We start from the raw sequence: 25,585 nt of genomic DNA on the forward strand, positions 1-25,585 counted from the left end.
CCATAGATTCTATTAAAAATATATAAACAAATGGGATGGTAACTTTCATCAAGGTGGCGATGATGTCAATTGCAAATTTGTAATTAGGAGAATAGGAATGGGCACATCATGGATCACCGCCTAATCCCAAAGAAAAGACATTTTCTCTCTCCACTCCCAGTTTCTTTTCTACCCAAAATAAGCACAAAAATTTGGAAAATGTTTTCTGAATTTTTCTGCGTGTTTTTGGTAGAAAAAAAAGGGGTTGAGACTTGAGAAGATAAAAATTCCAAAGAAAATTGTTCTATGTCCCCATATTGCCATAGCCCCCAAAATTACCAATTTTACCTTTGAACAAAGAGCGGAATTTACTTTCCAGTCTGCAAGTTAGCTTTGAAAGATATATTCCGCTCGCTATGTTTTAGAAGATAGATTATTAACTATGTGAAATATATGACAACTATCGGTTGTTCTTCAACACTCATTCTCTTTAAAGTTACGATATTTTCACGTTTTTTGAATCTCAAATCCATATTTGTTAGTTCATAAAGGTTTTCTACACTCATTTGGTGTTAAAGAAAAGGTAATGTGTCTTTTTAACCGATTGTTTTTTATTTAACATTAATGTTCGAGATAATTTGATTAATTGAATTCTTTATGAAGCTGCAAATGTAGAATTTACTGCGATTATAGAGAAAACCATTTTTTGTATTGGGTTGTGAAAGAAGTGATGTGTCCAAAGGAACGGAGAAGAAAAGTTGGAAAGAGAAGACACAATTCGAGAAATCATCATCATTCAACAATTTTTTCTACTCTTATATATACATCTATATCTTGACTTCTTCATACAATGATACAAGTGCACCATAAACATAAAAAGATTCACATTGAACATTCAAAGGCTACAAACCAAGGTTTCGGAAAAATGTCCGCGAAGACAATCTAATTTTTTTATGTCTCCACAACCATATCACATCCGCAATTGAGCCTATTTTGCATACATTTAACCGTGATTCTCTGTAATATCCAATATCTCAATGCGACCACGACCATTGATTTAAAGCCGTTGATTTGTGTTCCCTACAGCTGCAGCAACAGTCACAGCTACAGATGAAGCTTCAGAGCTAGTTGGATACTCAAGCAAAGACTGTCTACAAGTAGGACAAGAGGAGTGTGAAAGCAGCCATTTATCTATACACTCTACATGAAATCCATGGTTACAATTTGGCAACACTCTAACTTTCTCCCCATCCATAAACTCCCCAAGACAAATTGGACAATCTGTGCCTACAAAACTAGTACTAATACTACCTGAACCATAAACAACTATAGGGATCTTACACAATGCACTATTTTTTAAATCCTTTGATGCTAAACGAGCTATTATTTCATCTTGTGTCTCAAAAGCATACCTACGGCTACGAGCACACCTTATGATATAGTCGAGTACAAATACAAAAATAAGTGCTAAAGCAAATGAGATAAACATCATCGGTATGTCAAATTTTAAGTCACCTGTACTATAGAAATTTCCCATTGGCTTATGCATGTTACCTGATGCAGTTTTTGAAGGTGAATTTGTGTCGAGTAAAAGACGGTGGAGGCCTTGACGGAGAGACATTGTGGATTCTCCTCGTCAACTACACTTAAAACACTAGTAGTACACTTAAATCAAACAGGACATAGATATAGTTAAGTTAGGACATGAAAGCATGACAACTACTTTGTGTGTCTCCTTCCATCTACTATTATTGAAGTGAGATAGTATGATATATTATGACATGAAGATGGTTGCTGATTTTAGAATCAGAGTAGAGAAATATTATGGCAACCGATCCCACCTAGTAATTAAAATTAGCTTAATTAAGTAAGTACTTATTCTCAGCACCAAATCCTTTACCTACTACTCTGCCACTAAACCATAAATGTAAAGTTGAAAACTTATCTGTTCACTTCATTTGTTTTTGGTTTTATTCACATCCAACGGTCATTGTTTTTTTGACACAAAAAAACAAATTGTGATTAACTTCATTGTGATTAAGTGCATTATTTGCAAGGAAGTGTTGGTTTGATATTTCATTTCATTGATTTTAATTTGCTTTGGCAATATGCTGATTTAACTTGCACAATCAATGTAACATCCCATTGTTTTGAATTGCACAATTGGGAAAGAGGTTTTACATCTGGTTTTTCATTGTTCTATTTTTCAATTACTTAAAAAAACATCAATGAACGGTGTTTTGGACTGCGCCGAAGGCCCAATAATTGAGGAGATCTACCTCCCAACCGTCGAGTATGGCCCAATTATGGAGCAGTCCAAGATCCCAAGGTCCAAGTCAATGGGCAACAGTTATTGATGGCATTAATATGCTCATCAATGGTCTTGGCCCAACGCCGGAGGCTACATGCTTCTCTCATCTACTTCACACTCTTGCTAACTTGAGCGTCGGAGCACCTGCAGGTAGAAAACCCCCCTCTCATTCACCGGAACGAAAGATGAGCACCACCGGACAAGATCGATTCTGATCCACGTACGATCAAACAGAATGGTAAATGCTTCGGGAACATTTGATAGGTTGGAGTTCAGGTTTAAATTCGCAAGTTTTCACTTCTCAATATTTAATGTGCTTGAGTTTTGGCGCTAAACTATTAAAAATATATCAACAAATGGGATGGTAACTTTCATCAAGGTAACAATGATGTCTATTGCAAATTTGTAATTAGGAGTGTTGTGAATTCGTCTTAAAAATCACACCATTAAAAGAACATGATGTGTGAAGTAATATAACGACAACCAAATAACAAGCGGAATAAGCAATAATAATAACAACGATAAACAAGATAAAGGAGAAGAAATAACACGATAATTTGTTTATCCAGTTCGGTCCAATAATGACCTAGTCTGGGGGAGAGAGTCACCCCTCCGTTCCACTATATCAAAGAGTAACTTTACCAAGAAATTCGCAATTGGGTTAGAAGGAATTAATCATAATTCTACCCAAAACATGAATCTCTTCCCGTGACCAAGAGACTCGATTTGATAAGTGTTTCCAAAGATGTACCACAAAGATAGTTCGCCCACCCTAGAGTTGTACCAAGAGAAAACTTTTTTTCCTCTCTAAAATCTTAGCCCTTGTGTGGTGGCAAACCCTAATCCTTGCCTTACATCTCTACGTTGCTCTCTTATTTTTCTATGAATAAATCAATCTCTATTTATAGAAAAATATATGTCTAAATCCTAGAAACAAATATGTTTTAAAATAAAACAAATTCAAGTCTGAGTGTCCTCCAAAAAAAATTTCCAAAAAAAACAGCAAAACAAATGTGGCTTCATTAACCAATTGTTTTATTTATTTAATGTTATAGTTCGAGATAATTTGATTAATTGGCTTCTTTGTGAAGCTGCAAATGTGGGATTTACAGAGAAACCCAGTTTTTGTATTGAATTGCGAAAGGAGTGATGTACTGATGTGTATAAAGAAACCAAGAAGAACAAGTTGGAAAGCTAAGACACAGTTTCGAGAAATCATCATCATTCAACAGTTTTTTCTACTCTTATATATACATCTATATCTTGAAATTCTTCATACAATGATACAAGTGCACCATAAACATAAAGTTCCACATCGAACATTCAAGGATACAAACTAGGATTTCCGAAAAAAGGTCCGCGAACACAAGTTTTTTTTTTTGTCTCCGCAACCATATCACATTCCAATTGAGCCTATTTTATTTACATTTAATCATGATTCTCTGTAATATCCAATATCTCAATGCGACCACGAGCATTGATTTAAAGCCGTTGATTTGTCCCTACAGCTGCAGCAACAATCACAGCTACAGATGAAGCTTCAGAGCTAGCTGGATACTCAAGCAAAGACTGTCTACAAGTAGGACAAGAGGAGTGTGAAAGCAGCCATTTATCTATACACTTTACATGAAATCCATGGTTACATTTTGGTAACACTCTAACTTTCTCACCATCCATAAACTCTCCAAGACAAATTGGACAATCTGTGGCTACAAAACTAGAACTAATACTACCTGAACCATAAACAACTATAGGGATCTTTCGCAACGCACTCTTCTTTAAACCCTTTGATGCTAAACGCACTATTCTTTGATCTTGGGTTTCAAAAGCATACCTGCGACTACATCTTAGAGCACACTTTATAATTGAGTTGAGTCCTAATACTAAAATAAGTGTACAAAGTAAAGCTGCTAAGATAAACACCATGTTGGAGTCAAAATTTGAGTCACCTGTGATTGCAAAAGATTCACTTGGCTTATTCATGTTACCTGATGCAGTTGTTGAAGCTGAATCTGTGTCGAGTAAGAGACGATGGAGGCGTTGATGGAGAGACATTGTGGATTCTCCTTGTCAACTACGCTTAAGACGCCTGTAGTTTCTGTTCCAAAGCGGACAATACCTCGGAAAAAATGGTTCAATGAACTTGAGGTCGAACCGTTTTCAATATAGCTAAACTAAGAATTATTGGGACACATAAGAATTGATTGTGTTGATGTGTTTTGTGGTTTTAAGAAGTTTCATAGACAAAGTTTCACAGGCAAACAGGACATAGATATTTATGTTAGGAAATGAAAGCATGACAAGTACTTTGTTGTCTCCATCTATCTATTATTGAAGTGAGATATTGATATAGTATGATAACATTGAAGATGGTTGTTGATTTTAGAATCAAGGTAGGAAAGAAATTTAAATTATGGTACCTGATCTGATCCCACCTAATGAAAATTAACTTAATTAAATAAGCACTTATTCTGAGCACAAATCCTTTCCCCACTCTTCCACTCAACCATGCATAAATGTAAAGTTGAAAAAACACTAATTTGTTCCCTTCATTTATTTTTATTCTCATCCAACGTTCATCTTTGGCATTATGCTGATATAACTTGCACAATTAGTCCAAGTTAGGAATGTTACAGCTCACTGTTTTGAATTGGAGTATTTATTATGTGTACGAATTTCATTGTCTTATTTTTAATTACGTCAAAAAAATAATCAACCAACAGGAAGGTTACGTTTAATCACGATAAGGAGGATGTTTATCCGTAAATGTGTGTGTCATGCCAAGGAGAAAAGGAGTGGGCACATCATGGGCCACTGTCTAAGCCCAAAGGCAGTGTAAGGACCACTCCATGGCAAATAAAAAGGGTCCACAATTGCAGTTCACGGTTCACCTCCACATTTTAGCGACTGTTTGGAACCGCGATGGGACAGAGGCAAATGCGCGGTAGTAGCAAATTAAAACCAAGCAAAACTTTAGATTTTATATAACTTGGAAAGGTTTTAAAGAGCTTTAAAACATTCTCCATTCTGAAAAATATTCATTTACTATTTTGATAGGATCTAACTTCGTATCGATGAAGAGAGATAAATTTATAAATACAAAATTTCAAAATTATAAATTCATAATGAGAAATCTACTCGTCACACATTTTCCTTCATGGGATTGGGAAGATTCTCACAAATTGATTACCACAGCCAGTACACATGCAAGTTTTCCATCAATACAAATGACATATTCTCACCTACTAAGTTAAATATTGCTGGCCTCACATGTTTTTTGTGACTGAAATTTTTCTATCTACCTTAATTAATAAGTGGAAATTGTTTTGATACTTACATGATTTATGCAATGAAGCATTGCCTTTAAGGTAGCATTGCATATTTTAGACGGGAGGAATAGACATTGGAAGCAGGCAACGTCAACTACACTTATGTTAAGAATCAAAGATTCAAAGTTGATAGAACCAAACTAACCTATATGTATATAACATGATTATTAGTTAACATAAGATAAGACAAGATTTCCTTCAAAAAAAAAAAAAAAAGATAAGATAAGATTAATAGGTGTAATCCATGATTTATGCCTGCTGTGAATAACATGGGTATGTATGTCACTGACTGGAGGACCCCAACCCACATGCTTATAATGTGTCGTGCCTCAAGGGAAGTCCCTGCCCAGTGCTCCTGTTAGGCACACTTTCATCATTTTGTCCATTTCTTTCTCTAACACCAACTAGTATTTTTTTTTTCTCTTCTTTATGTGAATCAGGTATCTCTAATTCTCTACATGTAATTGTAGAGACCAATCTCTTAAGTCTTATGTGGGACACAAATAAGCTGTAAACTCTCTTACAAGTTTTAACGTTATTGCATGTCGCTAAATTAGAAATCGAACTAAGGATCTTAGTTAAACTATAAGAGATCTTCGTCATATCATCTCATTTTAAATAGCAATGAATAATTTTAGAGTTGTTATAATATTATGTGAACAACACTTACTATGTTAATTTTCTTATAAATAAAAACACGTACCATAATTTTATTAAAAGTTAAACCTTGCATACATTTTCTGTTATATATATATTAGATTTTTTTTGTCAAATAAAACTTAGTCACTAAAGTCACACAATTTACGTGTAAAAAAGTAAAGGAAAATGCTAAAGGGTCACTAGTTAAGGATACAAATATAGAAATTTTATCTCGTAAATTGTGTATTCAATGTTTTAATGATGTGAAAAGTTATTCTCTCTCATCATTAACTTTATCATTTATTTCCTTTTTTAGTATGCTTAACTAATGCCTCTGGGCACTATTTAGCATGACCTAAAAGTAAATAATTTAGAGTTTAAAATTCGACTCTTTCACTAATATCATAGTAACTATCAATTGAGATACTCTTACAATTTTTTTAAGTATAGTACTAATATTTTGCATCTAGTTATTACTATTATTATTAAGATTTAATTTAATAAAACTATTTTACACATGCATCCGATCAAATCATGTCATTTGAGATTATATTTTACATTATAATATAATTTTTTTGGATACAAAAATATTATTATTAAAAGTATTAAAGCTAATACTCCCTCCGGTCCTTATTATAAGAAACACTTTGACAAAATCACACAGACCAAGGAAGGTAAATTTTCTCATTAATGATTCTAACATTTTATGTTATTGTTTACGTTGGAATTTGGTAAACAACCGCTAGTTTAAGTATTTAAACTCGCGAGACCAACTAGTAAATCTCAGGACAATTTTGTGTTTATTCGCTTCAAGAAAACTGTTTGAATGTTCGTTTGAATAAGGAAACAAACACTTAGGAATTAAAATATTTTAAAGCACACAAGAGAAACTAATTCGAATCGCCTCGAAGTAGCAGTTTCTCAAGCAAGTATCTGGATTCAGACTTAGGAAAAATTACTGGAAAACAAATTGCATTGCATTGAATGAAAAACAATTACAAATAAAGATGGTTCACAAAACATACATTTCTCCTTCGAATTCCGTTCGTTCGATCGCTGAGTACTTAGAATTTTTAGAGAGAATGTTTGTATAAATTTTGTGACCCTTGTTCTGAATGAAAAACTACTATAAATACTACTACAAAGTGGTAACTGTTCTTCGATCATCTGGACGCTCCTCCATTTGCCACGTCGACCACGTTCTCCACTTTCATCTTTCATTCCTTCAGCGCGCGCCAAGATCTTTTGGGCCGTTCGTTGTTTCTTTTTTGGGCTTGGCCCAACTATCTCTCGATTCGATTTTGCGCCTTCGATAGCCTCCTGGTAAAACCAAAACTATACGCATCCTCTACAGCTCTCGAAACGCTTTTCTGCTTCGACATAGGGAGTTCTCGACACCAACTTTGAAAGTTTTATTTTGATAATATAACCTCCAAAATAAATATTGGACCCACCAATTATATTTAATTGATAAATACCAAATTTATGTCCAACAAATTGCCCCCCAAAAATGCCATTTTCGACGGTGTCTATCGAAAGAGGAAGTGGCATTTTTGAAAGTATTAATGGATAACTTTCTTTTCCATTTATCTCTCCTATCGTTTAGGCTGCCATTCAAAACTTTGGATTGGCTCCAAAACTTGTTTTTTTTTTTTTTTTTTTTTTCTTTTCACCTGTCAAGGGGTTTGGACACTTGTCACCATAAGAAGTTGAAAAACTTTGTTATTTTCCTCAATCTGTGTGCCTCTATAAATAGCCAGATTCTTCCTTTATTGCGTTTTTCTCCAATTTTCGCTCTGTCAACTGTTCATCTTCTTCTTCATCTTCCGCGATTCTTTCTTGAATTCTTGCTTTCAAAAGACTTCTTGTTCTCACCTTTCTGTTTATCACCTAGTCATCAACTTTCTTTTCACTCGGATTTTCCTCAACCGTTGCAAACAACCTGCGATTCCCAAATTTAACCCTAATCACCATTCTTTCACGCCATCTTTATACCTTCATCAATGGCGTCAGATTCAGGTGTCAGAAAATTCCTTCCTTACGCCGGTAAGTGGACCGCCGCCACTCTTTCCTCTTACGATGAGGATGTGGTTCCAGAACCATCGTTGCGTCTGGACTTGCAAAAGTTTTGGGAAAGTCAATTAATCTTTCCTTATTCTGTTGATAACCTTGTGCATGCGTTTGGGGGACCCAAACCAGGTGATAAAAGCCGTAATTCCAAGGTTCTGTCTATCTTTCCTGTTTATAAACCTTGTGTTCCTAGGGTTTTCATTAGTGAACCCTATAATTTTAGCTATATCAAGGCGCCTAACAGAGTGTTTCGATCAGCTCCTTCTTTGAATGATCAATACCTTGGCTGGTTAGACAGGGTACAACGTGATAAGGCTGACATTTGGCAAGCCTGTGGTATTTATGACCTTATTCAGCTTTCTCGGACAGGCCTTAAATATCAGCAAGAGATGATTATTGCTGCTTTACACTTCTTTGAGTCTTCCACCAACACTTTCCACTTCGAATGTGGCATGATGACTCCTACACTGCTGGATGTTGCTGCCATTACTGGCTTATCGCCTCTTGGCGACACTTACGATCCTTGCAAAGCTTCCGACACCATCAAATTTGATTTTCGAAACAAGTCTTACTCCAAATACATCGTGGAAAATCGAAAGACTAGCGATGAAGTAAGTGACGAAGAACACATCGCTTTCTTAACCTTATGGCTATCGCAGTATGTCTTCTGCACTCAATCTCTCCAAGTAGCCAAGAAATTCATCCCTATGGCTATTCAACTACATGAATGTCAGCAATTTAACTTCGCTCGACTTATTCTTGGATGTCTTTATGAATCCATGAGGGATGCTTGTGAACACCTTAAGAGAACAGGCGATGGATCTACCTTTTTAGGTGCTGGCCCCTTTTGGTTGCTGCAATTATGGCTAACTGCCACTTTTCACGCTGAACTTGACCTTTTCTTGCCTGAGCCATACTATGAGGAATCAAGAACACGTCGAGTCGAAGGCACAAGGCTGGCGAGGATGGTGCCTAGGGAAAGAGGCCTTGGTTATGATGTAGCCTTCCAACAGTATTTTAATGCTTTTCTCAGCCTGAAGAAGTTCAAGCCTAGCTTTGCTCCTTTTGTAGATAGGCCACTTGGTCCTCCTTGGTTTACTCACAGATTTCCTTCTCCACCAGAATTTGAGATGGTAACCAACAGCATTTGGAATGCTTACTTGATGCCTACAGTCTTGTCTTGTCGAATTGGCTTGACCTCTGGAGATTTTGGGTTAGTTGGCTACTTCCCAAACTTGGTGTCTCGCCAATTTGGCTTAACTCAAATACTCCCTAAGAGCATATACTTGGAAGAGAGGGAGGTTTGTTTAGGCAAGCATGGCATGACAGAACCACAGTTCCATTCATTCTTGAACCACTTCAATCAGCCTTCTTATGAGCTTACCCCATTCGACTTCGCTCCCTCACATGCCTGCACTAGGGAATTTTTTACCTGGTGGTCTCGACACTATGAAGGACGCCTGGTTGACAAGACTGCCTTACTCACTGCTATCTCTAATGGGTTCGACTCATCTATTTTGAACAAGATTAAGTCGAAATTGAACGCTAGAGGTATTCTTTTAGTTTTACTTTTACTTGCATCATTTTTACCTTGCGTGCTTTTCTCTTATGCGCACCTCTTCGATGCAGGGAGTAAGTCGAAGGCAGGTTCCAGCGACTCTAGTAAGCCTCTTCCTCCACCATCTAAGGTTGAACTACAGGTAGGCTTTTATCTTCTTGTAGCTTCTCACACTTCTGTAAGATTTCTATGTTAACTTTGATATGCCCTTCCTAGATTGCTTCACGCAAGAGGCCTCATTCAACTGAAACTCCTTCTGTCTCGAAAAAACAAAAGCCTGTTCCAGCCACTTGTTCGAGTGCTCCAGATAAGGTACTTATCTAGCAAAAGACTTTTCTCTTCTTTTCCTTACCTGCGAACTTACGGAGTTGTGGCTTGCAGGATATTCCTGTTCTCTCGACCATCCCTGAGCATACTACCGCTGCTACCACTCAAGATCTTTTTCCCAGTGCTGAACCCATTACTGATGAGAAAAAGAAAAAGAAGAAGAAGAAGAAAGAGCGCCAAACCAACCAAGAAAGTAATCCTGAGCGCAAGTCCTCTGAGATTGAGGCACAAACTGATACTCTGGCATCACCTGAAGATCCTCCTTTGGAACAATCGGAGAGGAAGAAAAAGAAGAAAAAGAAGCAGAAAAAATCTCCTGCTGCAACTACTGTTGTCGAGGCTTCTGCTACTGCAAAAGAAACAACTTCGCAACCTGAAGCTTCTGCTACCCCTCACACCCAAGTAAGCCATTCTTATTTCTTGTTACTTCTCCAGCTTTTGGCTATGTTACTCATTCTTTCATGGTTTTATTTGTTTCAGCCACAAAACTCTGTTCAAGTTATTTCTCAGGATGAGCCTACTCCTAGCAAAGCGGCTGAAGGGATGGTCGAAGGACCAAGTGGTACGCATCCTGCAAGTGTGGCAGAAAAACCTTCATCTCCTCAGCCTGTCGAAACGGCCGTCCTTACTGAAACCTCATCACCACCCAAAGCTCCTGGCTCGCCTCACCACGCTTTCGAAGATGATACCCTTAAGCCTAGCAATGAAGAGGACCAACTTGATCAAGGCCCACCGCAACAAAATCCTTTGACGAACCCTGCCCAAGTATTAGCTGAAAATGATCCTCCAACCAATTTTCAAGTTGACCCTGCTGCCAACCTTTCCAGTGAACAAAGGCCAACCGTTGATGGCGAACATTCCACTACCAATCAACCACAACCAAGTGGGTCAAACCATGAGTCCAGTTCACCCAGTGCTGGCACTTTCGACTCTGAAGATGGGAACTCCTATATTGGTGATTCACTTGGTGAAGAGGGAACTTCCGTGTCGAAACCTCCTCCTACTGTTGTCTTACCGGCTGAACTTGCCAAAGAGCTAAGAGATTTAACCCCGGCAGATGCACTCAACAAGCTTTTATCAAGTCATGGCGCCTCTAGCTCTGCTGTTGGGAACACGGAAGATAAGGAAGATGCACTTGCGCAAGAACAGTTTGAGCACGAAATCAGATTTAGGCGAGAGATCCTTAATGGGGATATGCTGGGCCTGCTTGAACATGATTCTTCTATATACTACAATATCAAAGCCCTTTTTCGCAAGCTGCAGAACCCAAGGACTGACGAAGCCATGTTCCTTCTAGTGACTCAGGCTGAAACCTTTTTAGAACAATTCGTTAGTCAATCTCAGCTCCTAACCAGGACTAGCAGCCTTTTGACATCTCTGCTTGCCACCCAGCAACACCATTTCGAGCAAGCTAATAGTTGCAATGCAGAGGTCACAACTATCAAGGCTGCCTCTGATGAAGCTCTTGAGCAACTTGTGACTTGTGAGAACAATATTGCTCAATGGCAATCTGAAATCGAAGCGCTAAAGGCAAAGATTCGACAAGAGGAGGCTAAGATGGAACAGCTAGCTGCAGTGGCCATTGAAGCACAAAAGGTTAAGCTTGATGAGCTAGCACGTGAAGGTATCCAACACTACAGTGATGGTCTGGCTGTCCAGAAGCGAGTTGAGCACCTTGCTAGTGATAAGGAAATGCTACAACGTAAACTGGCGTCCATTCGAACTCAGTATTACCAATTTCAAGCGGCCAATCGAAAGCCTCCTTCAACATCCCAACAACAACCTTGACTTTATAAATTTTCCTTTTAGTCTCAAGTTTTTGTTATTTTTGGATGTCGTAATTGTAAATCTTTTAACACTAGCAACCGTCGAACAATGTTGTACATGCTTTTTTAGATGTATGCCCTTTTTGGCCTTTTATGCTGCATGTTCATATATTTGCTGAGTATTTTATTTTTCTTGTTGCTTGCTTTCCCTCTTTTGGGCTATTCTCCCAAGCCTTATTAATGACACTTTGTAAGGAATGAAGCGAACGTGTTTCCAAAGCAGTCAACATAATTAACTACATGGCTTTGAGCATTAATGCAATGGCCTTTCCTATGCAAACTGAACGTGGTTAGTTGTAACTGCCCAGTCATTAACGCGTCTTAATTCTTCTATAAATACCCACACCTTGCAACTCTTTTTGCTCGTCACTTCATACAAACTAACGCATCAACACCTCCCCACCAAGAATGGATAACAAGAAAGATCTTCCTTCCTCTACCCCGGGCTCAAGCACACCACGTCCTCTTGGAAGGGGACGAATCAAGATTCCAGCTTCCAAACCTCCACGCACTGGAATCCTTCGCCCTAGGCCGGCACCAGCCAAGGTAGTAGAAACCATCATTCTCTCTTCTGATTCTTCAAGCTCTAGTTCAGATGATGAAGATGAGGATTACCTTGAGTTCCTCAGTACCCTAGAGCCTGATGAAGAATACCCAGGAACTCCAACTCCTTCTTCTGAGGATGAAGACTCTCAGATCTCAGAACTTTCCAATTCTGATTCAAAGGATGAGGGGACTCGGGTTCAGGGTAAACCTTAAGTGTTTATCTTTCAACATTCAACCATTTCTTGTATTTTCTTGAACATTCTTGAATGATTGGTTGTATTGTTGATTTTGTATGAATAAAAATTGATTCTTGGCATTTTCTTTTACCATTTCGCAAATTTTATTCTTACGTTATTCATTTTTTATGGTTATTTCTTGCAACATTGGCTTGTATTTCTTTAAATATTTGCCATTCATGTTGACTGAACGTTTCTCAGGAGTTAACTCTTCAATCTCATAAGCTCCATTTGACAACACTTGAGAAATCTTAAATGGTCCTTCCCAATTGGGTGACCATTTTCCAAAGACTCGATCTCGCCTGTCCATGGGGAGGATGACTTTCCAAACTAAGTCTCCTACGTCAAAGAGTTTGGATTTAACCCTTTTGTTATATGCTCTAGCAATTCGTTCTTTTTGTCGAATCAAAGCATCTAACGCCTGCAACCTTTCCTCATCCACGTCTGTTAATTCATCTAACATTATGTTCTCATAGTGATCAGGAGGTAGTTCCCATTGCCTTTGTACTCGAATCGACTGCATCATTATTTCAACAGGTAACACGGCATCGTGACCATATGTTAGTCGAAAAGGTGTCGAACCTGTTGACTCTTTAGGAGAATTCCTACATGCCCATAGGACTTGGTCCAGGGTCTTATGCCAATTCTTTGGCTTTTGGGCAACGTGCTTCTTAATTAAACTAACTATAACCTTGTTGGCTGCTTCAACTTGGCCATTTGCTTGAGCATAGTAAGGCGTCGAAGTCATTAGCTTAAAACCCAATTGTTCAGCAAAATCTTGCATCTTTCGACCAACAAACACCGTTCCTTGGTCTGTAGTGATCGTCTCAGGAAGCCCAAACCTATAAATAATATGGTCTTGGATAAAATTGATCACTGTCTCCTGATCCACATTTGTCAGGGCAACAGCCTCTATCCATTTGGTAAAATAATCAATCCCAACTAGTATATAACGTTGGTTCTTGGATGACGCGGGCCTTATCTCACCAATTAAATCTAAAGCCCAGCCTCTAAAAGGCCAAGGTTTGATAATCGAATGCAACTCACTGGCAGGAACGTGTTGTATCCCCGCGTGTTTTTGACACTCTTGACAACCTTTCGCATATTCTATGCAGTCCTTCAGCATGGAAGGCCAATACAAACCCTGTCGAAACAAAAGCCATTTCATCTTGTGGCCTGCTTGATGGGCACCACAGGCTCCACTATGGGCATTTGAAACTGCTACATACGCTTCGTTTTCATTTAGGCATTTCAACAAAACCCCTTCAGGAGTCTTCTTAAATAGTTCATTTCCCATGATTGTGTAATTCAAGGCTCTATACTTAACCTTCCTATCGGCTGTACCTGTTGGATTTTCTATGTATTTAACAATGGGTTGTCTCCAATCCGTGTCAGCCAAATTGTCAATCACAAAGACTTCAGTCATTACTTCATCAAAATGTGCATCAGCCATTTCGGACTCCCTTTCGCCATTTGGCTCATTTGCCCCCAGCTGATAGGGTATTACCTCACATGAGATTAGTTTTTCTTTAATTTCAACTATCTCATCTAATTTTTTCCCCGTTACCTTATAACCAGAAGCTATTTGGGCTAAGTCATTTGCTTCTTGGTTTTCGATCCGAGGCACGTGTTGAATGTCGCACGAATCAAACCGTTTTAGTAACGAGAAGGCAATGACAAAGTATTTCATCAAATGTTCTTGAATGCATTTGTATTCCTTTGTCAATTGTTTTATTACTAACTCAGAATCTCCTCTGATTTTAACATGTTTTGCCCCCAAGTCCAAAATAATTTTTAGACCTACAATTAAAGCCTCGTACTCGGCTTCATTATTGGAGCATGTTCCATTAATCTTGTACTTAAATTTTGTTGGAATCTTTAAAGGAGAAATGATTAAGATTCCAACTCCTGTACCATGTTTGTGCTTCGAGCCATCGAAGTACAACATCCAAGGTTCATGTTCTACATATGTTATTGAGGTCTCAGTCACCGAGTGGTCAACAAGAAAATCAGCCACTACTTGACCCTTTACAGCCCTCAGGGGTTGGTAAGTCAATGAATATTCAGTTAAAGCTAAAGCCCATTTCCCAATTCGACTATGCAAAATTGGTTTTAACAACATATGCTTAATGATGTCAAAATGAGAATAAACATAAACATGAACTGGTTTGATATATTGCTTAAGTTTGGTACAAGAGAAATACAAACATAGACAAAGCTTTTCAATTGGACTATATCTAGTCTCAGCATCATTCAAGATTCTACTTAGATAGTAAATAGCCTTTTCTACGCCATTTTCATCCTCTTGTGCGAGCATGCTTCCAATAGTCGAATCTGATGCTGCGATGTACAACTTCATTGCTTTGTTTCGAATAGGAGGCATTAAAGTTGGAGGCTTCGACAAGTATGCCTTAATATCATCAAATGCCTTTTGTTGTTCCATTCCCCATTCAAATACATCACCTTTCTTGAGCCTCAGCAGTGGAGAAAAAGGTTGAGCTTTACCACTTAGGTTTGATATAAACCTTCTCAAGAAATTGACCTTTCCTAGCAAAGATTGAAGCTGTTTCTTCGTTCCTGGAGGTTCTGTCTCCATGATAGCCTTTGTCTTATTTTGGTTAATTTCTATGCCCTTCTTATGCACAACAAAGCCAAGGAAATCTCCTGCATGCACACAAAAAGCACATTTCAGTGGATTCATTTTTAATCCACATTTTCTCATTCTTTCGAACGATTTTTTAAGATGTTCGATATGTTCATCCTGGGAAGCGGATTTCACAACAATATCATCAATATAAACCTGCATAAATATTTCGATAAAATCATGAAAAATTAAATTCATAGCTCTTTGGTATGTTGCTCCAGCATTTTTCAATCCAAAAGGCATCACCACCCACTCATAGGTGCCTAAAGCACCAGGGCAACGAAATGCGGTTTTTGGCACATCATCTTCATCAATAAAGATTTGATTATAACCTGAATAGCCATCTAACATACTCAAATATTCATGCCCTGCTGCTGAATCAACTAACATTTCGGCTACAGGCATGGAATATTCATCCTTAGGTGTAGCATTATTCAAGTCTCTAAAGTCTATGCAAACCCTAAGTGATCCATTTTTCTTAATAACAGGAACAATGTTAGCTAACCATTCCACATACCTGGTTGTTCGAATGAACTTGCATTTGAGCAACCTTTCAATTTCTGCTTTGATCTTTGTCATGATTTCTGGTGCAAACCTCCTTGGAAGCTGCTTTACAGGTTTCTTATCTGGTCGAAGGGGTAGCCTATGCTCCACAAGATTTCTGCTTAACCCAGGCATTTCGTTATAGTCCCATGCAAAGCAATCTCTGTATTTCTTAAGCAACTCGACCATTTTTTCTCTCAAGGTTGGGTCTATATTGGCACTAATGTAAGTTGGCCTTTTAACAGAGCCATCTCCAATATCAACCTCCTGCAAAGGGTCTTGGGCTTGCATTCTCTGAATCGAACTATGTGGATCTTTCTCAAAACCCAAAGGCTCATCATCATAGATGCAATCTAACCTTTGCTTCTTCCCATCATTTACTTCACTAGCCTCCAAGGCCAGTTCGTTCCTTAAGTCATCATTGGCTTCGACAGCCATATTTTCTTGAACATTAATGGCCTCAAGAGCCATTTTGATTCTATTCTCGGCTGCGTAAGCCGTAATTCGATCCCATGCTGGGGACTCAATCATCAAACTCATCATGGTTGACCCATCCAGACACTGGTGGGTATGCATCCTCACACAAGGGTTTCTCTATGTCTTCCCTCTCCCAACAAAAACCATGGGTTGGATGTAACTTAACTGAGTGGTATACATTTTTTGATACCACTTCATTTGGATCGAAGGCAGCATCTTGCTCACCACAAGGAGCAATCGAGGCCAGGTTTTTGTCGAAATTCTGTAAAGTCACAGTGCCTGTCTCTGAAACATATGCACTTTGATCTGCTTCTACATTCTCGACTAAACCATCTTCTCTCCAGATGATTAACCTTTGGTGCATGGTTGAGGGAACAGCTCCAACACCATGTATCCATTCTCTACCTAATAACAGATTGTAATTAGGTTTGGCAGCTATGACCATAAACAAGGTCTTCCGAACTGTACTACCAACACAAACTTCCAACTGCACTGCCCCCAGGGAATGACCAGTTTTTCCTTCATAGTTGGCCAACACCACATTGTGGGAATGAAGGTCTGTGTCATAGAGACCTAATTTCTTCAACATGAAGTGAGGCATGATGTTCACCACAGCTCCTCCATCCACTAAGACTTTATTGATTCCCACATTATTGACTTTTGCCCTAATGAACAAAGCCTTCAAGTGGTTCTGCATTCCCAGATCTGGCTTTTCGAAGACAGCTTTTTGCTCTTCGACACAACCATTTTGCATAACATAATAACACATTGGCTTATGATCAGCCAAATTGAGGGCCTCGAAGTCCTCTTCCAGCTCATTGACTTCAGTAGGCACATCATATTCCAGTGGCAGAATGGACACCACATTGACCATGACATCAAAATCAGACCCCTCATCCAGGAGATCATCATCCTCCATGTCATCCACATCTTCTGCCCCTCCTTGGGCATTTTCAGCTATTGGCTCTTCCAATATTATGGAAAGCCTCTCCTTTACTGGCCTCTTGGCCATTTCAACCTTTTCAGCCTTCTGGGTTGCTACAGCTTTGCCCCCAGCCTCAGCCTCTTTTGTTGTCAACTTTTGTTTCCTCTGGAACCTTCGCCACTGAGTGCGGGTCATAGGATTTTTTCCCTTATAGTTATTCCTATAAGAGTATTTGTTGACTTCAGTGGCAGCATTCACTTTTTCCTTCCCAGCTACCACTTTTGAACCCTTGGGCTCAGATACAATGTTCACATTAACATTGCTAGAGCTTCCATTTTCCATCATCCTTCGATTGAAAGTGACGTACTGTCCACTCACCCATTGGTTAACAGGTGCTCTCCCAGATGGTTTGAAAGTGTTTTGGGGGCCTAGCCTTTGCTGGATCGAAAGGCCTTTAGTAATAGGCTTTCCCCAGTTGGCCCCTTTGTAAGGCCAAGCTTTCTGATTTGGCCTAGATTTTGGCCATTTTCTCTTGTTTTCAGCATAAGGTACAACACCTTGAAGGCCTGCAGTAGCCTCTTTGTCGCACACAGCACTGCATCTAGGGCAAAGCATCACTTCAGCATTCTTCAGCTTGCACCTATTTAGGAAGTCCACCAATTCTTCCTCAGCATTGGGGTACACCTCACGTACCCTCTTTTCATACTCCTCTTCAGGCACAGCCTTGATTGGAGCAGCAACGTCTATCACTTCAACCATGTTGCAGTCATAGACTTCGACATAGGTAGCGTCTGCAGGTGGCAAGGGATCTGAATCTACCTTCATTGGAGGCTTTGCCTTATCAGCATACTTCAGCCTTCCTTCATTCAGCGCTTTTTGCACCAAATCCCTGAAAACAACACATTGATAAGTTTTATGTCCCAAATAATTATGAAACTTACAATAACCTCTTTTCTTTCTTTGTTCTATTGGTGGTATTTTCATATCTTTTGGCACAATAATTTGGCCGTCAGTCACCAATAAATCAAAAATCTCATCACATTTAGTAATGTCGAAAGTATAAGTCTTTGTAACAAACTTATCATTTTTTGGTTCGATAGGATTTTTTCCATTCGACGGCCTCAACAATTTGCAAGTGTAAGGAGGCCCAGGCTTTAATTCAGCCACATTAATATCACTATCATCGAAATCTAAGTATTCATCACTCATTTCATAATCGATTTCATTATCATAGGAATCAACAAAACCTATTTCTTTCTTTTTCTGAAACTTAGAATTTCTAACTTTTTCAGCTTTTAACCTTTCGATTTGTCTCACTCTGTCAGCCAACTGTGACATGTCTCGAAGGTATTGGGTATCTAATTTCTTTCGAATTGAATAATCTAACCCACCAGCAGCCATTTCCACTAGCTCGTGTTCAGGCACTTGAGTAAAGCACCTGGATTTCAGCAAACGAAACCTATTTAAATAGTCATCAATTGACTCTTGGTTTTTTCTTTTTACACTGGCTAACTCTTTCAGACTTATCTTGGTTTGGCCCATATAAAATTGCTCGTGGAAAATCCTTTCCAATTGGGCCCAACTATTGATCGAATTGGGAGGCAAAGTTGTAAACCAAGTAAATGCATTCTTGGTAAGCGAATTAGGAAAATACTTCATTCGCAAATTTTCATTATTCGCCAAATTCCCAGACTCAGCTAGATACCTGGCAATATGTTCTACGGTTGATTCATTAGTATCCCCAGCAAACTTAGTGTATTTTGGGACTTTCCAACCTCTTGGTAACTCGGTTTGCAGCACATATTCAGTGAAGGCAGAGACAAAGTTTGGCCTTCGACAACCCGTGTTTAGGCCGTTCTGGGCCAAAATCGTTTCGACCATGTTAGCCAAATTGTGTTGGCCAAGCAAATTATTGTTTTGCACCTCTCGCACTACCTCATCAGGATCCTGGTTCCTCCTAACCATTACCACTGGAGGGTTCTGATGTACCACTTGTGGATTTGGGTTCATAACAGGAGGGTTTGGATTTACTAATTGAGGCATTTGATTAACCTCGTGAGGATAATAAGTTTCCTCTTGTACAACTGGTGTAGGTGTTGGGTTAGGAACTGTTTCAGTAGCCACATAGGTTGGCCTTTGCTGCACTGGAGTCGAAGACATTGCAGGTAGTATTACTTGTGGAGTAATGGGATTTACTCTAGGAGGTGGTGGGGGTGTCCCAAAAAAATCTGCAATTCGACTCATTTGAAATGCCAACATTTGATAACTCTCGTTGGTATTCTGAATTAATGGATTAAACACAGTACCCATTTGTTGTGTTAAAAGATTAACCATTTCATGGTTGCTCTCATCCATTTGTTGTCTCAAAGACAACACAGATGCAGTTGTTAAGGGTGTAGGAGTTACCCTTGACGAAGTATACCTATCAGATTCGAAACTTGGCATCCCTAAACCAAGTGTAGGGGGAGGCCCATACATAAAACCCTGACCTGACGGTGGTTTCGAACGTCCAAAACTAGCAGTTACGGACGGAATTGCCATAGTTGGAATTGGCAAAGTTGGAATAACATCATGCACAGTCGAAATGGTTGGACTGGAGAATATTGGAACATTCACTAACTCAGATGTTACCACACTTTGTGGAGGTGGATCGACTCCACCACTCGAACTTGCTTCGCTACTCATCGCACTAGAACTTGGAGTTTTACTAGGATTAGATCTCTGAGTAGTTTTAACCATAACCTAACTTATCATGAGTTATATGCAAGTAACAAGTTTTTTATTCCACAATATAAAAATAAACACGACTTTAACAAACACAAAACCAGTCCCACTGGGCGTGCCAATTTGTTTACGTTGGAATTTGGTAAACAACCGCTAGTTTAAGTATTTAAACTCGCGAGACCAACTAGTAAATCTCAGGACAATTTTGTGTTTATTCGCTTCAAGAAAACTGTTTGAATGTTCGTTTGAATAAGGAAACAAACACTTAGGAATTAAAATATTTTAAAGCACACAAGAGAAACTAATTCGAATCGCCTCGAAGTAGCAGTTTCTCAAGCAAGTATCTGGATTCAGACTTAGGAAAAATTACTGGAAAACAAATTGCATTGCATTGAATGAAAAACAATTACAAATAAAGATGGTTCACAAAACATACATTTCTCCTTCGAATTCCGTTCGTTCGATCGCTGAGTACTTAGAATTTTTAGAGAGAATGTTTGTATAAATTTTGTGACCCTTGTTCTGAATGAAAAACTACTATAAATACTACTACAAAGTGGTAACTGTTCTTCGATCATCTGGACGCTCCTCCATTTGCCACGTCGACCACGTTCTCCACTTTCATCTTTCATTCCTTCAGCGCGCGCCAAGATCTTTTGGGCCGTTCGTTGTTTCTTTTTTGGGCTTGGCCCAACTATCTCTCGATTCGATTTTGCGCCTTCGATAGCCTCCTGGTAAAACCAAAACTATACGCATCCTCTACAGCTCTCGAAACGCTTTTCTGCTTCGACATAGGGAGTTCTCGACACCAACTTTGAAAGTTTTATTTTGATAATATAACCTCCAAAATAAATATTGGACCCACCAATTATATTTAATTGATAAATACCAAATTTATGTCCAACAGTTATATTCCAAAACTAACCTTTGACTAGCATGTGAAATAGGACTATCTAATTAATGCACTAGCATTATAATGAATTATTTGATTGTATTTAATAAGGGTACAAATGGAATTGTGTCAAAGTGTTTCTTATAAAAAAGACCAAATAAAAATTCCAAAGTGTTTCTTATAAAAAGGACCGGAGGGAGTATGATTTTATGTAGGAGCCCAAGTTCGAACCCGAACACTTCACTTATTCACCTTCAAGATGAATTTTCTAGTAGCTACTTAAAAAAATACTAAAGCTTACTAAAATGAGAGGGAGGGAGAGGGAAATTACGAGAAATAAACAAACAAAAACAGCAGTACTAAATATTCTTATTATTATGATGGCGGAGTTTTCATTAGTAATAATCAATTCAATCCTTTATTTCCCTCTGAATCTGAAACCATTTTTTATTACTATTATTGGAAAGTAAAAGACGAGTGTTACAGAAGAAGAAGAAGAAGAAAACGGGATTCAAACCAGATCGGAAAACACCAAAACGATGTCGTTCCCATTCCACCGTCGATCTCAATCGGAGGTACATTTCCGAATGCCCGACGATTTCGACCTAGAAATGGATCCCTTCGACTTCGACGCTTCTCCGATCCAATTCCAAGATCCACCACCACCACCACCACCACACGACGATCTTCTCTCTTCCTACATTGATTCCGATAATTCCGGATCCAAACTCAACTCTCCCACCGCCAATAATGCAGATACAGCCAGACCTAGTCACCGCCGAAGCAACTCCGCCGATACTTCTTCTTCTTTGTTATCAGAAGGAATCGAATCTAAGAAAGCTATGTCTCCTGATAAACTCGCTCAATTGTGGACCGTTGATCCCAAACGCGCCAAGAGGTTTTTCTTTTTCTTTTTCTTTTTCTTTCTATAATAATCTACCGCACAGTTTTTTTCTGTTTTTGGAAAGTTGTTTCATGATAGATCGTGTGGATTTAATGCAGGATTCTGGCGAATCGTCAATCTGCCGCGCGGTCGAAAGAGAGGAAAGCTTGTTATGTAGTTGAGCTTGAAAGAAAAATTCATACTCTTCAAACTGAAGCAACAACTCTTTCTGCTCAATTAAATCTTTTTCAGGTTCTTACTTATTAGTATCATTTTCTAAGTTGAATAAAATTATTCTTAGGTATATAGTTTAATAGTTATTTCAATTTTAACCACCTATAGTAAAGATTGTGTTGTTACTTGTTAACACTAATATTCGGTTTTTATGCAACTAAATTATCTGGTTAGTTACATTGGAGGGTATTATACTGTTTTATTTTTTTTGTAAGTAGCTTAGTAGCTAGAAATTCACCTCTTGTGATGAAGAAGTGGGAAATTCTGAGTTTGAACCCGACCCTTACATATGAAATGCAATATATTTACCAACTGAGCTATGTTTACCAGAACAAGTTTATATATTGTTTATTGTGTATAATTTGAATATATCATATATGAATATGAGAAATATTAATAGACGGTGTGAAATATTTATTGATGTTTCATGTTGCTTTGAAGTTCAAATGGGTTAGTGTCAGGAATAGTTTTCCTATCCTTTCCTTTGGTGATTTTTTTTCATTGGGCTATTGGTTTGCTTTTTTCACTCTCCTTCAAAATGAACATGTGTTGTTTCCTTTGATTGAATTTGGTTTCCATTTTGTTAAATTCCATATATTAGTGGCCGGGCTTTCGTATTATGCTTTGTGAGACTTATTCATTTTGAAACATTTTTTTTCCAGAGAGATACAAGTGGTCTGTCTAGTGAAAATACTGAGTTGAAGCTTCGGTTACAAGCAATGGAGCAGCAAGCTAAGTTATGTGATGGTACGTGGTACCGTGCAGAAATGCAAACTGTTATTTCTCCGTTTCATCTTGTTTTGCTGGTTTTCATTGTTGTTTTGCATCAGTATACTATGAATGCCTAGTGATTTAGTTTAGCCCATGAATTAATGAAAGCATCGGTAATTAAAATTTGACTTAGTTGTATATTTGGTCTCTGTAGTTTGGCAGTTGGATGATTTTAGTTTTTATAGTTTCTGTCAGAATATGAGAAATGAGAAAATATCTTTAATAGATTTATATTATGGTAGAGTATATTAGTTATCTCGTAGGATCGGTTTCTAACCCTCATACTTTTCAATCCAATGAACTTAGTCCAAACTCCAAACAATAATGTTTTGCCTAATTATTAATATTTGAGCCGACGTGGATGATATTTTGTTATGTGTCAACTTTCTCTGATGACATGATAGTCCATTTAAATTTGGAAGTATATATTCTGTATCTGATTACAGAAATAATTAGCTGGCATGGATGACATGCTACATGACAGCTGCCTCAGATGTCATAGGAATCCTTTGTGCGATGCCATGCCATCTCAAGTTGTTGCTGCATCACAAAATATCATTCACATTAGCTTACATTCTTAGTAATTGGATGGTATTATTAACACTTGGACCAGATTTCATTCATTTGAAAAGTGTGGGGTGACTTGATTTATGCAATTGAAAATGTAGATACCAAAATCACCCATCTACCAAACTACAGTGATAAAAAATACAATGAAGCCTATAGTACCAAAAAATAAATAAAAATACATTGACTTAAGCGCATAAATCTCTATATAACTTGATATCTTATAAGTTTAGCTCAATTTATCACAGTATATTATTCCATATTGAAAACCATATTCATTTATCACTACTTCAACTACGGTGAAACAAATGAACCATGGATCAAAACCTTCACTACTTTAATGACTAGTCCAGTTTTCAAATCATTGCACATGATCAATAACCTACAAGTAGTGTTTCTATTTTGTCAAAATTTCAGCTTATATGTTACATACAACTCATTACATGACTTAAACCTACAATTTACAAAATAATTATAATGAAATGTACAGCTCTAAATGACGCATTGAAGAACGAAGTTGATAGGCTCAAGCTTGCTACTGGAGAGGTACCAACCCATGCTGATGCCTATGGTTTGGGAATGCATCAACTTTCATATTCTCAAGCTTCATCCTTCCTGCACCAACCACAACATGCTCCGAGTCCAAACGAACTTCAGGCCATGCAAATGCAGCAGTTTCATTCAATCTCATCTAACGCATCCACTCCCCACCATACTCAGTTTGATCTACCCACTCAATATGATTTGTCAGAAATGTTGTCAAGTGATTCTATCGGCCAGTTTCAGGGGCTGGACATTGGCCACAAGGTTTCTCATGTTCTGATGCCCGATGGTCCCTCCATTTCTGTTAATAAAACCAACAATGCCTTTTGATGCTAATTTGACTAACATGTCACCACCCTGTTTTATTGGGTTGTTCATAGATTGACATGAGTGAGACCCAAAGGTACTAATTTTTTGTTTTTCTATTGATTTATTTATTTGATTGAGGGTGTATGTGGATTAGCTTATCTTGAAAAAAGGACTTCATTTTACTGGTTTTTGAGATTTTTTGAAAGAAAAAAAATTCCTTAAAAATAAATTGAAACAAATATCTTCAAGGATCTTTTTTTTTCTTTTCGTTAGACTTGAAATTAATTTATGGAGATTAAAATGTGATTGATAATTTTTGAGGTATATGATACATTCTGGTCATTTTTGCACAATATTTTATTAATTGTGATAATATTTTTCCTAAGAGTTTTTCGTCAATTTTCTGTACTTAATGGCACCTATTTAACATTTCTCAATCTGTGTATTCATTTCTGCACCTGGCACAGACTAGCAGGTTCTCATTTCTTACCTTGTTGCACAAAGTAACCTTTTCTCAACAATTTCAGTTTCTGTAGACTGTAGTTCATACATGTGAACATGGTATGCCATGGACAGACCATTGAGTTCATTTTTTGTGCATGCGAAATGTAGATGTGCTTTTCTGTTTAACTGTCCTATCAATTTTTTGAAGAAGCCATTTGAACGAGCATCCATGTACCTGTACCTAACTGGTTTTGTCGTGTATTAGGCGCATGGCAAGCACTTGGTGTTGTCATTGTTGGTCACTTTTCCACTTTCTATTTTCGTTTTCCTTCCCTTTTCATTTTAATTTTCATCTTCTCTGGCAATTTCTGTGTTACATTAGCAAATGATTGCAGGAAAGAGTTGCATTTTATAGCGTTAGATTTATTCAAAGCCAAAAGCAAATCAGCTGAACAAGGAAAGAATAGCATGATATATTTCTCTCGTCTAGGCCGAGTAATAGTTTCTACTAACAATTCAGACTGGTGGTATTATCTGCATTTTGAAGGAAAAAAGTGAAAAAATATGCCTGATAGCTGATGCAACAACCCTGTCTGTAGATATATGGGTAAGATTAAGAGTGGAGTGGAGTATAGATTTAGCAGAGTTCTTAAGTAATGGTTCAACCCTTGTTAGTAGAGTGCTTGTTGTAGAACCTTAGATGATGATTAGCAAACACTACTGTTTAAGGGCTATGGAAAAATACACTCTTTAAATTATTATTTTTATCACATTATTTATAACCAAATAAGAAACAAAATTTGCATGC

At 38.0% G+C, this 25,585-nt stretch overlaps 3 protein-coding genes across 3 annotated transcripts; 1 reads left to right on the forward strand and 2 right to left on the reverse strand.

Moving 5' to 3' along the window:
- Window positions 1-292: 292 nt before the first annotated feature.
- On the reverse strand, window positions 293-1,958 carry LOC123913418 (RING-H2 finger protein ATL74-like). The gene has a single exon (XM_045964154.1). The coding sequence runs from the start codon at window positions 1,598-1,600 to the stop codon at window positions 1,037-1,039; it is 564 nt and encodes a 187-aa protein (XP_045820110.1). The 5' UTR covers window positions 1,601-1,958; the 3' UTR covers window positions 293-1,036.
- A 1,537-nt stretch (window positions 1,959-3,495) lies between these two features.
- LOC123913419 (RING-H2 finger protein ATL74-like) lies at window positions 3,496-5,776 on the reverse strand. Its single transcript, XM_045964155.1, has one exon. The coding sequence runs from the start codon at window positions 4,343-4,345 to the stop codon at window positions 3,773-3,775; it is 573 nt and encodes a 190-aa protein (XP_045820111.1). The 5' UTR covers window positions 4,346-5,776; the 3' UTR covers window positions 3,496-3,772.
- Window positions 5,777-21,335: 15,559 nt separating this feature from the next.
- On the forward strand, window positions 21,336-24,558 carry LOC123913420 (bZIP transcription factor 18). Its single transcript, XM_045964156.1, has 4 exons — window positions 21,336-21,924; window positions 22,029-22,161; window positions 22,806-22,890; window positions 23,972-24,558. The coding sequence occupies exons 1-4, from the start codon at window positions 21,566-21,568 to the stop codon at window positions 24,352-24,354; spliced, it is 960 nt and encodes a 319-aa protein (XP_045820112.1). The 5' UTR covers window positions 21,336-21,565; the 3' UTR covers window positions 24,355-24,558.
- Window positions 24,559-25,585: the final 1,027 nt, after the last annotated feature.

This window comes from Trifolium pratense, linkage group LG3 (assembly GCF_020283565.1).
Source record: "Trifolium pratense cultivar HEN17-A07 linkage group LG3, ARS_RC_1.1, whole genome shotgun sequence".
NCBI lineage: Eukaryota > Viridiplantae > Streptophyta > Magnoliopsida > Fabales > Fabaceae > Trifolium > Trifolium pratense.